Below are 14300 nucleotides of genomic sequence, written 5' to 3'. Positions count from 1 at the left end.
CTTTTGGGAAGCTTCTAGACACTGCACAGTGGACTCACTTTCTTCTCCACACTCACTTTCTCTCTCTCTTCAGGGTAGGGGTCCGGGGCATGAACCTCCAGGGTACCACTCCTTTACTTCCATTCTTCACCACATGAGGGTTGAAGGTACCCCCATGTGGCTGGCACTCACTCTCTGATAGATAACGGGTCACATGGGGGGGAAATAAACCTGAAATGATTTAACTTTGACAGATTGTTTAACATGACACAAACCTGGCATTTTATTAGGGGTGCGTAGACTTTATATACCCCCTGTGTGTCTATGGCGGTCAGTAATGAAGCTCTGTTACTTGATAACCAGTATTATTGCTGTTGTGCTTAAGACCACCTTTACGTACAAAGTGACTGACTGTATTCTAGATTGATTCCTCCACTAATTACTTACTTATACAAACCACAATAAGATTACCTGTTAGTAATAAAATGTCACGTATGACCCTCAGCATCTTCACATGTCAGACCCTCCTTATTTCATATATTGTATTTTCTTTGGGAAAAGGTTAACAAATGTTAACTACACTATAGGTAAAGCAGGCAAGTCTATGTATCAGTCTCCTTACATCTCCTCCATTTATATAATTATTTGTCAGACTTGACGAGCGGCGATCTCTACCGCCAGCCTTCTGCTCGCACATACTGCTGCTTCACAATGCAGGAAGCACTTCCTCTTCCCGACTCAGCCAACACCTCTCCTTCCTTAAGGCCGGCGGCATGTGAACGTGTCGGATACCAAATGTGGGAGCCTGCAGCGGAATCTGACCCTATCCCCGGCCGGCGTACCTAAATTTATCTGTACTGTGGATGGTCCATACAGCCCGCCATCAAACATGCGCAGTACAGATTTAAAAAGAAAATCTTTTCTTTATCCGGCGCCATCGCTAGGAGATGACGCAGAATCCACAACCTTTTCGCAATGTCAATTACAGGTGGGTCGAACTGCTTCCATTGACTCAATGGAAGCTGTCCGTGAGGAATCCGTACGAAAATAGAGCATGCTGCGATTTATTTCTTCGCTCATGGAAATCACAATTTGATTCTGCGAGTGCGTAGGAAAAATCGATTTTACATGGCATGCTCATAACGGTATTTAGGCACACGTGATGCAAATCCGTTAGTGTGCCACTGGCCTAACAGGGGCTTCACTTACATCCCACAGCAGCACAATGATGGGGTTAATTCTGCCCCAATATTTAATAAGTAAATCAAGCAATGAGTTAAGTCCTCCCAGGCCTCCGCACCCTATATAGGCTTGCCTAATGGCCTAAGCTATTGTGTTTTCTGTCCTGTGCAGGAAGAGCAGATGGATTACATAATGCCGTTCCGTTCTCAGGATTACCCCCGACTTTTCTTTTGTAGTCTTTTTATTTGTTTTGAATGTTTTTATAACCCCTTTTTTCTGTTTCTGGCTAGTTTCCACTAGTGAGTTTTTGGTGTCACCTGTGTACAGAAGGCGCAGTGTCAGATGGCAGAGAGTGATGAAAGGGATGTGGTCCGAACTGGATGGCGGCGCAGTGTGCCAAAAGTGACGAGGTCAACAAAGTTGCACCAGAAATGGCGCACTTTTATTCTTTTGCACTCCCCTCAGTGGGGGTGAAGAGTAGCGGAGTTGGTGCTAGTTTTATATATATAATTCTGGAAAGACGCTATCTTGATATTTCTATTAGAATTGAAGCAGACGGCAGTGAGGTCACTTCCTGGGAGGGGTCAGACAGCTATTTAAACTCCATCTGCTCCGCCGTTCTTCCTCTTCTCAGAGCCCATTTCCTGAGAGGAGGATATAACATTGTTCTATACAAGATCTTTATTTTCTGAATAATTAGAAAAACGTATCTTTTGCATAATTTAACACCTCCTGCTTTTGTTAACTCACATGAGCAGGGTCCACGTCATGGGCTGAGAGAAGCTTGATTCCATTACAGCATATTTGTGCCACAGCAACATGGAGTTGGCATAGCTCATTCATAATTCAGTATAGATTAAGAGGGAGCAACATTTGGCCATTCAGTCCTAGAGGCAGTGTTGTGAGAGGACCCTCCCATAGGGGCTCCTACTTGCTAGATCCCCAGCATTGTGCTGCTGCGGGACGTAAGGGAAGTGTTTATGGTTGTTAATATTGTTTTCCCTTCGTCCTATCAGCAGCACAAACTGTGCCACCCACAAATGTCTTCTTGATATTAACACAATGGCTATACAGGGTGGGGAGGCATGGTAGGACTTAATTCATTGGTTAAATATTCCTGCCAGTCCACAGTGGCTGAATAACCCCATCATTGTGCTGCAGTTAGGACTAAGGGAAAACAGGCTTTCTCTCTCCACTGCATATTAACAGCCCATCGACTCCCTCTTGTGGCAACCGCAGGTTACATTCCAGCCCTCACATCCTCCATGCAGCTGTTGCACTTGAGAGTGTGCTACCGAGAGTTAGGCAAGAGATCTGGCTCCTCTACATGTGTGTTGTATGGTAGACATCATAGCAACTAGTCACCACCTCCCCGGCGTGCTAAGTAGTCTTCCAATTCTAAACTTCGGAGGATTACTCAGCGCGCCAATCAATGCACTGCGGCAGCCGGTTTCAGCTCTGGCATTGGGGGGACAGAGGGGAAGGTAAGTATAAGACTTACATCCCTGGACTCGGTAGGTCACCTGATTTGAGCCCATAGCCTTAGCTTATAGATCTTAAAGTAGCTGACAGATTCCCTTTAAAGGGTCACTAACTTTTCAAATAACTTGTACATATATGATAGCCGGTATGATAATTAGCTAAACTGCTATGCACTCTATCTAAAATTACCGATTCCTGCTGAAAAATCCCTTTAAAGTGCTGTCTCACCTTCCCCCTACCTTGCCATCCCCTGTCTGCTCTTGCATGATTGACAAGAGGATGCTAGGAGGGCAGAGCACGGTGATGGGTCATCCTGCTAACTGACCTGTATGCAGAGAGGAGGAGGAGGGAAAGACACATTGAGAGCTGCAAGTAGAGTTAAGCTTTATTCACACAGGCGTTGCGATTTTCGGCTGCCCACATCACCCATTTTCTCACCTATCATATAAGCTGCAGCCTGGAATTCCGTTGGGCGGGGGAGGATAGTTTAGTGATGCTAAACTCTTTCCCCCTCTCTTTGCTGTCTGATCGCAGCAATAGAAGTTCCCATAGAAGCCTATGGAAGCTGCCGGCAAAGTGAGGGGGAGGGAGTTTAGCAGCGCAAGTCCCTCCCCTTGCCGGCAGCTACCATAGGCTTTTATGGGAGCTGCTGGTTGATTGTGGCCAAAAGATAGGTCAAGACCTGTAAAAGCAGCCTGACAGAATCCGCAGCGTATGCGCTATCTTTTCCTGCTGGCCGATTCTACACGCCGGAAAATTGCCCATCTAAACGAATGCACCGGACTCCAATTCTTCAGATGGCCGCCATTCTCGGACGATGTTTTATCGTGGCCACGTTAAAATGTTCATGTGACTAAGGCCTAACGGAGAGGTCCTCCGCTGTTTATACACTGCTACATCTGTATACTCCTACATGGCGAGTTATGTGTGTGTAACAGAGAGCTAGAAAGCAAGGTGTCTGCACTCCTCTGTGTACAGTATATAGAACACAGCAGCCGCTCCTCCCACCAGTCCTGAGAGGTTGGGGAGTCCGATATACACCCTGCACATCGGAAAATGGGGAACATACAGGATACTAGTCATATCATGGCCAGAAGTATCCTCGTGTTCACACAGCACACCAGCCTATTCTGAAAAGTTAGCTGAAAACTTCGGTCCACTTTATAAGTTTCTTCGCCCCCCCAGGGATAATCTGGAGCACTGGTCCCTGCCCACCACCTACCCCCACAGGTCTCCAGCTATACAGGTACATGGGGCTGCCACCCACTCGGGAAGATTACACGTTTTTATGACATTTTGTAATAAAGAGTGCGTATTTAACTCTCCTAGCCACGAGCCTGCCGACGGGCATCAGTGCCCCGTCCACCCTGCGGCCAGAAGACTGCTGCAGAACCTCTTGCGGAGCCCCAGCTGTCCCCGTCCTTCTCCCGGGCGGAGGGGAGGAGTCTCCTGCTGGGAGGGCCGCACTGACAGAGCCGCAGCGACTCATCCCGGAGCAGGACGGCAGCAGGACGGCAGCCAGGTGTCGCGGCCGGCAGGGGATGGATTAGTGGCCGGACCTCTCCAGCATGGATCACTTCTTCTCGGAGGTCAGTCCGGCAGACGGGGGGCGAGGGACCGCGGGCAGGACGGGCTCAGCTCCGGAGGGGCTGCGGGGCATTGTGTGCATATAGGAGAAGTGTATATAGAAGTGTATACAGTGTATATAGGAGAAGAGTATATAGAAGTGTATACAGTGTGTGTATATAGGAGAAGTGTATATAGAAGTGTATGCAGTGTATATAGGAGAAGAGTATATAGAAGTGTATACAGTGTGTGTATATAGGAGAAGAGTATATAGAAGTGTATGCAGTGTATATAGGAGAAGTGTATATAGAAGTGTATGCAGTGTGTATATAGGAGAAGTGTATACAGAAGTGTATGCAGTGTATATAGGAGAAGAGTATATAGAAGTGTATACAGTGTGTGTATATAGGAGAAGTGTATATAGAAGTGTATACAGTGTGTATATAGAAGTGTATATAGAAGTGTATGCAGTGTGTATAGGAGAAGTGTATATAGAAGTGTATGCAGTGTGTATTTACGATGTGTATATAGAAGTGTATATGGTGTGTATATAGGAGAAGTGTATATAGAAGTGTATACAGTGTGTATATAGAAGTGTATATAGAAGTGTATGCAGTGTGTATAGGAGAAGTGTATATAGAAGTGTATACAGTGTGTATATAGAAGTGTATATAGAAGTGTATGCAGTGTGTATAGGAGAAGTGTATATAGAAGTGTATGCAGTGTGTATTTACGATGTGTATATAGAAGTGTATATGGTGTGTATATAGGAGAAGTGTATATAGAAGTGTATACAGTGTGTATATAGAAGTGTATATAGAAGTGTATGCAGTGTGTATAGGAGAAGTGTATATAGAAGTGTATGCAGTGTATATAGGAGAAGTGTATATAGAAGTGTATGCAGTGTATATAGGAGAAGTGTATATAGAAGTGTATGCAGTGTGTATTTAGGATGTGTATATAGAAGTGTATATGGTGTGTATATAGGAGAAGTGTATATAGAAGTGTATGCAGTGTATATAGGAGAAGAGTATATAGAAGTGTATACAGTGTGTGTATATAGGAGAAGTGTATATAGAAGTGTATACAGTGTGTATATAGAAGTGTATATAGAAGTGTATGCAGTGTGTATAGGAGAAGTGTATATAGAAGTGTATGCAGTGTGTATTTAGGATGTGTATATAGAAGTGTATATGGTGTGTATATAGAAGTGTATATAGAAGTGTATGCAGTGTGTATAGGAGAAGTGTATATAGACGTGTATGCAGTGTATATAGGAGAAGTGTATATAGAAGTGTATGCAGTGTGTATTTAGGATGTGTATATAGAAGTGTATATGGTGTGTATATAGAAGTGTATATAGAAGTGTATATAGAAGTGTATGCAGTGTGTATAGGAGAAGTGTATATAGAAGTGTATGCAGTGTATATAGGAGAAGTGTATATAGAAGTGTATACAGTGTGTATAGGAGAAGTGTATATAGAAGTGTATACAGTGTGTATAGGAGAAGTGTATACGGTGTGTATATAGGAGAAGTGTATACGGTGTATGTAGAAGTGTATATAAGAGAAGTGCATACAGTGTTTATAGTGTGGATATAGAAAAGTATATGTAGAAGTGTATACAGTGTGTATATAGAAGTGTATGCAGTATGTATAGAAAAAGTGTATATAGACATGTATATAGCAGAAGTGCATACAGTGTTTAGTGTGGATATAGGAAAAGTGTATACATTGTATTTAGTAGAAGTGTATACAGTGTGTATGAAGTGTATACAGTGTATAAAAAAGTGTACACCGTGTATCCAGGGGCTGTGCATACAATGTGTATATAGGGGCTGTGTTTACAGTGTGTATATAGGGGATGTGTATACAGTGTTTGTATATAGGGGGTTGTATATGCAGTGTATATATAGGAGAAGTGTATACAGTGTGTATATAGGATGTGTATATAGAAGTGTATATGGTGTATATAGGAGAAGTGTATACAGTGTATATAGAAAAAGTGCACGCTGTGTATACAGAGGGCTGTGCATGCAGTGTGTATGGACTGTGTATATGATGTACGTATATTGGGGCTATGTATACGGTGTGTATATATGGACTAGGTATATGATGTACGTATATTGGGGCTATGTATACGGTGTATATATAAGGACTGGGTATATGATGTACGTATATTGGAGCTATGTATACGGTGTGTATATATGGACTAGGTATATGATGTACGTATATTGGAGCTATGTATACGGTGTGTATATATGGACTGTGTATATGATGTACGTATATTGGAGCCATGTATACGGTGTGTATATAAGGACTAGGTATATGATGTACGTATATTGGGGCTATGTATACGGTGTGTATATAAGGACTAGGTATATGATGTACGTATATTGGGGCTATGTATACGGTGTGTATATAAGGACTAGGTATATGATGTACGTATATTGGGGCTATGTATACGGTGTGTATATAAGGACTAGGTATATGATGTACGTATATTGGGGCTATGTATACGGTGTGTATATAAGGACTAGGTATATGATGTACGTATATTGGGGCTATGTATACGGTGTGTATATAAGGACTGTGTATATGATGTACGTATATTGGGGCTATGTATACGGTGTGTATATAAGGACTAGGTATATGATGTACGTATATTGGGGCTATGTATACGGTGTGTATATAAGGACTGTGTATATGATGTACGTATATTGGGGCTATGTATACGGTGTGTATATAAGGACTAGGTATATGATGTACGTATATTGGGGCTATGTATACGGTGTATATATAAGGACTGGGTATATGATCTACGTATATTGGGGCTATGTATACGGTGTGTATATAAGGACTAGGTATATGATGTACGTACATTGGGGCTATGTATACGGTGTGTATATAAGGACTAGGTATATGATGTACGTATATTGGGGCTATGTATACGGTGTGTATATTAGGGCTGGTTACATTCTGTATGGAAGAAGTAAGATACTATCAGGATTGGGAATCTTCACTCCTGACTTCTGGGCTCTGGTGAACATTTTGCTCGGTTCCTGTCGCCTGTGACTTTCCTGTTTTTCCTGGTGGCAGGAAGGCGACATGGATGTGTTGTCCTCTCTTACGAGTCCTTCCAGGGACACCTCCACATGGGGTACTGCGGGATGTGGAGGTGTACTTGTGGTGGACATGTGCCTTGTGTTATTGGATGTTAGAAACAAGGAGATGGCAATCTGCCTGACTCCTCCGACAGGTCTGGTATTTCCTCTTAGTACAGTTTGGGTTTCCTGTGGGGGTACCTTGTGTGCAGACCCTCCGTATAAAGAAAGGAGAACTACATGACTGCAGAAGAATGCGGGGGGCCCAGCGTGGAAGGAGCATCTTCTCTACCGGTGGCCGTAGACGCAGAGACATGTCCAACTGTCAGACATCCACCCACTTATGGAAAAATATACTTTACTCTGTTGATGGTGGATTCATTCTACATGTGTAGTGACATCACAAGACATTACCTTTATTACATGGTAGTGACATCACGAGACATTACCTTTATTACATGGTAGTGACATCACGAGACATTACCTTTATTACATGTGTAGTGACATCATGAGACATTACCTTTATTACATGTGTAGTGACATCACGAGACATTACCTTTATTACATGTGTAGTGACATCACGAGACATTACCTTTATTACATGGTAGTGACATCACGAGACATTACCTTTATTACATGTGTAGTGACATCATGAGACATTACCTTTATTACATGGTAGTGACATCACGAGACATTACCTTTATTACATGTGTAGTGACATCATGAGACATTACCTTTATTACATGTGTAGTGACATCACGAGACATTACCTTTATTACATGTGTAGTGACATCACGAGACATTACCTTTATTACATGGTAGTGACATCACGAGACATTACCTTTATTACATGTGTAGTGACATCATGAGACATTACCTTTATTACATGTGTAGTGACATCACGAGACATTACCTTTATTACATGTGTAGTGACATCACGAGACATTACCTTTATTACATCTGTAGTGACATCACAAGACATTACCTTTATTACATGTGTATTGACATCACGAGACATTACCTTTATTACATGTGTAGTGACATCACGAGACATTACCTTTATTACATGTGTAGTGACATCACGAGACATTACCTTTATTACATGTGTAGTGACATCACGAGACATTACCTTTATTACATGTGTAGTGACATCACGAGACATTACCTTTATTACATGGTAGTGACATCAGGAGACATTACCTTTATTACATGGTAGTGACATCACGAGAAATTATCTTTATTACATGGTAGTGACATCATGAGACATTACCTTTATTACATGTGTAGTGACATCACGAGACATTACCTTTATTACATGTGTAGTGACATCACGAGACATTACCTTTATTACATGTATAGTGACATCACAAGACATTACCTTTATTACATGTGTAGTGACATCACAAGACATTACCTTTATTACATGGTAGTGACATCACGAGACATTACCTTTATTACATGGTAGTGACATCACGAGACATTACCTTTATTACATGTATAGTGACATCACGAGACATTACCTTTATTACATGTATAGTGACATCACGAGACATTACCTTTATTACATCTGTAGTGATATCACGAGACATTACCTTTATTACATGTATAGTGACATCACGAGACATTACCTTTATTACATCTGTAGTGACATCACGAGACATTACCTTTATTACATGTGTAATGACATCACAAGACATTACCTTTATTACATGTGTAGTGACATCACGAGACATTACCTTTATTACATCTGTAGTGACATCACAAGACATTACCTTTATTACATCTGTAGTGACATCACGAGACATTACCTTTATTACATGTGTATTGACATCACGAGACATTACCTTTATTACATGTGTAATGACATCACGAGACATTACCTTTATTACATGCGTAGTGACATCACGAGACATTACCTTTGTTACATGTGTAGTGACATCACGAGACATTACCTTTATTACATGTGTAGTGACATCACGAGACATTACCTTTATTACATCTGTAGTGACATCACGAGACATTACCTTTGTTACATGTGTAGTGACATCACGAGACATTACCTTTATTACATGTGTAGTGACATCATGAGACATTACCTTTATTACATGTGTAATGACATCACGAGACATTACCTTTATTACATGCGTAGTGACATCACAAGATATTACCTTTGTTACATGGTAGTGACATCACAAGACATTACCTTTGTTACATGTGTAGTGACATCACGAGACATTACCTTTATTACATCTGTAGTGACATCATGAGACATTACCTTTGTTACGTGTAGTGACATTACGAGACATTACCTTTATTACATGTGTAGTGACATCATGAGACATTACCTTTGTTACGTGTGTAGTGACATCACGAGACATTACCTTTATTACATGTGTAGTGACATCATGAGACATTACCTTTATTACATCTGTAGTGACATCACAAGACATTACCTTTGTTATGTGTAGTGACATTACGAGACATTACCTTTATTACATCTGTAGTGACATCATGAGACATTACCTTTGTTACGTGTAGTGACATTACGAGACATTACCTTTATTACATGTGTAGTGACATCATGAGACATTACCTTTGTTACGTGTGTAGTGACATCACGAGACATTACCTTTATTACATGTGTAGTGACATCATGAGACATTACATTTATTACATGTGTAGTGACATCATGAGACATTACCTTTATTACATCTGTAGTGACATCATGAGACATTACCTTTATTACATGTGTAGTGACATCATGAGACATTACCTTTATTACATGTGTAGTGACATCATGAGACATTACATTTATTACATGTGTAGTGACATCACGAGACATTACCTTTATTACATGTGTAGTGACATCACGAGACATTACCTTTATTACATGTGTAGTGACATCATGAGACATTACCTTTATTACATGTGTAGTGACATCATGAGACATTACCTTTATTACATGTGTAGTGACATCATGAGACATTACATTTATTACATGTGTAGTGACATCATGAGACATTACCTTTATTACATGTGTAGTGACATCACGAGACATTACCTTTATTACATGTGTAGTGACATCACGAGACATTACCTTTATTACATGTGTAGTGACATCACGAGACATTACCTTTATTACATGTGTAGTGACATCACGAGACATTACCTTTATTACATGTGTAGTGACATCACGAGACATTACCTTTATTACATGTGTAGTGACATCACGAGACATTACCTTTATTACATGTGTAGTGACATCACGAGACATTACCTTTATTACATGTGTAGTGACATCACGAGACATTACCTTTATTACATGTGTAGTGACATCACGAGACATTACCTTTATTACATGTGTAGTGACATCACGAGACATTACCTTTATTACATGTGTAGTGACATCACGAGACATTACCTTTATTACATGTGTAGTGACATCACGAGACATTACCTTTATTACATGTGTAGTGACATCACGAGACATTACCTTTATTACATGTGTAGTGACATCACGAGACATTACCTTTATTACATGTGTAGTGACATCACGAGACATTACCTTTATTACATGTGTAGTGACATCAGGAGACATTACATTTATTACATGTGTAGTGACATCATGAGACATTACCTTTATTACATCTGTAGTGACATCACAAGACATTACCTTTATTACATGTGTATTGACATCACGAGACATTACCTTTATTACATGGTAGTGACATCATGAGACATTACCTTTATTACATGTGTAATGACATCACGAGGCATTACCTTTATTACATGTGTAGTGACATCACGAGACATTACCTTTATTACATCTGTAGTGACATCACGAGACATTACCTTTATTACATGTGTAGTGACATCACGAGACATTACCTTTATTACATCTGTAGTGACATCACGAGACATTACCTTTATTACATGTGTATTGACATCACGAGACATTACCTTTATTACATGGTAGTGACATCACGAGACATTACCTTTATTACATCTGTAGTGACATCACAAGACATTACCTTTGTTACGTGTAGTGACATTACGAGACATTACCTTTATTACATCTGTAGTGACATCATGAGACATTACCTTTGTTACATGTGTAGTGACATTATGAGACATTACCTTTATTACATGTGTAGTGACATTATGAGACATTACCTTTATTACATGTGTAGTGACATCACGAGACATTACCTTTATTACATGTGTAGTGACATCATGAGACATTACCTTTATTACATGTGTAGTGACATCATGAGACATTACATTTATTACATGTGTAGTGACATCATGAGACATTACCTTTATTACATGTGTAGTGACATCACGAGACATTACCTTTATTACATGTGTAGTGACATCACGAGACATTACCTTTATTACATGTGTAGTGACATCACGAGACATTACCTTTATTACATGTGTAGTGACATCACGAGACATTACCTTTATTACATGTGTAGTGACATCACGAGACATTACCTTTATTACATGTGTAGTGACATCACGAGACATTACCTTTATTACATGTGTAGTGACATCACGAGACATTACCTTTATTACATGTGTAGTGACATCATGAGACATTACCTTTATTACATGTGTAGTGACATCACGAGACATTACCTTTATTGCATGTGTAGTCACATCACGAGACATTACCTTTATTACATGTGTAGTCACATCACGAGACATTACCTTTATTACATGTGTACTGACATCACGAGACATTACCTTTATTACATGTGTAGTGACATCACGAGACATTACCTTTATTACATGTGTAGTGACATCACGAGACATTACCTTTATTACATGTGTAGTGACATCATGAGACATTACCTTTATTACATGTGTAGTGACATCACGAGACATTACCTTTATTACATGGTAGTGACATCACGAGACATTACCTTTGTTACGTGTAGTGACATCACGAGACATTACCTTTATTACATCTGTAGTGACATCATGAGACATTACCTTTATTACATGTGTAGTGACATCACGAGACATTACCTTTATTACATCTGTAGTGACATCATGAGACATTACCTTTATTACATGTGTAGTGACATCATGAGACATTACCTTTATTACATGTGTAGTGACATCATGAGACATTACCTTTATTACATGTGTAGTGACATCACGAGACATTACCTTTATTACATCTGTAGTGACATCATGAGACATTACATTTATTACATGTGTAGTGACATCATGAGACATTACCTTTATTACATGTGTAGTGACATCACGAGACATTACCTTTATTACATGTGTAGTGACATCACGAGACATTACCTTTATTACATGTGTAGTGACATCATGAGACATTACCTTTATTACATGTGTAGTGACATCACGAGACATTACCTTTATTACATCTGTAGTGACATCATGAGACATTACATTTATTACATGTGTAGTGACATCATGAGACATTACCTTTATTACATGTGTAGTGACATCACGAGACATTACCTTTATTACATGGTAGTGACATCACGAGACATTACCTTTATTACATGTGTAGTGACATCATGAGACATTACCTTTATTACATGTGTAGTGACAGAGGATCATTCTAAGAAGGTTCATTACTGTCCAACCAGTGAAGTAGCGTTCCGTCACTCACAGCCGCCTTCTTCTGTAGACTCCCTTGGCTACACCCTCTAGTAGGTGTAGAGAAAGCTGTTGCTTATCTCCTGTACACTTACATTTAGTAAGACTTCTGCTTCCAGGTAACGAGCAGATTAGTCAGTAGACATGGAGAAACAAGCATGATATTGTTTGACTTTCACCGTTTACGTGACGCGACTGTATTCACAGTTTGTATTTGTACTATTACTAATAACTATTTGTATGTATCAAATGAATGTGAGCGGCAGTGCCGGCCAATCCAGAGGCGCTGCTGTGCCTATAGATAAGTATGGCAGAGGATGTGGCGCACCAGAGAGCGCCATAGCCCCTACGTTGTTCTGATTGTAGGGGCCTCAGGGGTTAAACCCACATCGATGGTCTATCTAAGTCGGTGATCGATGTATTAATCCGTTTAACATTGTATTTTAAAACGGTTTTCCCCACAAGCCGTATCTCAAGATATTGCAAAATGTGATTGTTCTACTTGTAGATATGAGACCTTTTAATGGCTAACAAAAATACATGATGTTATAGCGAGCTTTCAGACCTACTTAGGGCTCTTCCTCAGGCATAATAGAATAGCTAAGAAGAAGTGTGTATATGTGTGTGTATATATGTATATATATATATATATATATATATATATATATATATATATATATATATATATATATATATATATATATATAAAGGTACAGACATGGTGTGATTAATTTTGCATTTTACAGCAATACCACAACAGGGTGAATAGAGGAGTAAATACTTAATTAGTCCACTGGTAAGGGATGTGAAAGTTTTATGATCTCTAAATTGGTGTTAGGGGGTCACCAGGCCAGCATGTTATCTCAGATCCAGATTTCTCATATTCTCCACTCTACCATGAAGCCTTTGGAGATATTTAGGCCTGTGTTGAAAGTGGCAGAGATGGTTATAAACTTGTACTTGCAAATTCTTCTGTGACATTGAGATTTGAAGTTGTCTTTTAATATAGTAACCTTCGGTATTAGTGTATCTTGACGCCACCAGGAAGCTAGAGATTTGACAGGGAGAACGCCTCTGTCACACCCCCAGCCCCCGATAGGGCCAAGAGACGAAGGTCGTTGCATTGATTACTGGCTGCCCTGCTGCCTTAGGCTGACGGTGACTTCAATGTTACCGGTTTAAGCTGCTAGTATTCACATGTTATAATACTGTACGCCTAAGATGGGAAGTAAACGTCAGCCTAAGGCAGCAGGGCAAATAAACAATTTATATAAACTGCAGCACTCACATAGAATCGTTGCAATCAGATTCTGATATCCTGTAATACATACAGCGAGGAGTGGAT

At 40.0% G+C, this 14300-nt stretch overlaps 1 protein-coding gene across 1 annotated transcript in view; it reads left to right on the top strand.

The window, feature by feature from the left end:
• The first annotated feature begins 4102 nt into the window (after positions 1-4102).
• Positions 4103-14300, top strand: part of MYO10 (myosin X) — a 223258-nt gene continuing 213060 nt past the window's right edge. The window contains exon 1 of the mRNA XM_066579202.1: positions 4103-4232. Coding sequence (XP_066435299.1) covers positions 4212-4232 — 21 coding nt within the window. The 5' untranslated portion in view covers positions 4103-4211. The remainder of the gene's footprint in view (positions 4233-14300) is intronic.

Source organism: Eleutherodactylus coqui, chromosome 9 (genome assembly GCF_035609145.1).
Source record: "Eleutherodactylus coqui strain aEleCoq1 chromosome 9, aEleCoq1.hap1, whole genome shotgun sequence".
NCBI lineage: Eukaryota > Metazoa > Chordata > Amphibia > Anura > Eleutherodactylidae > Eleutherodactylus > Eleutherodactylus coqui.
This window is presented reverse-complemented; position numbering and strand designations above follow the sequence as displayed.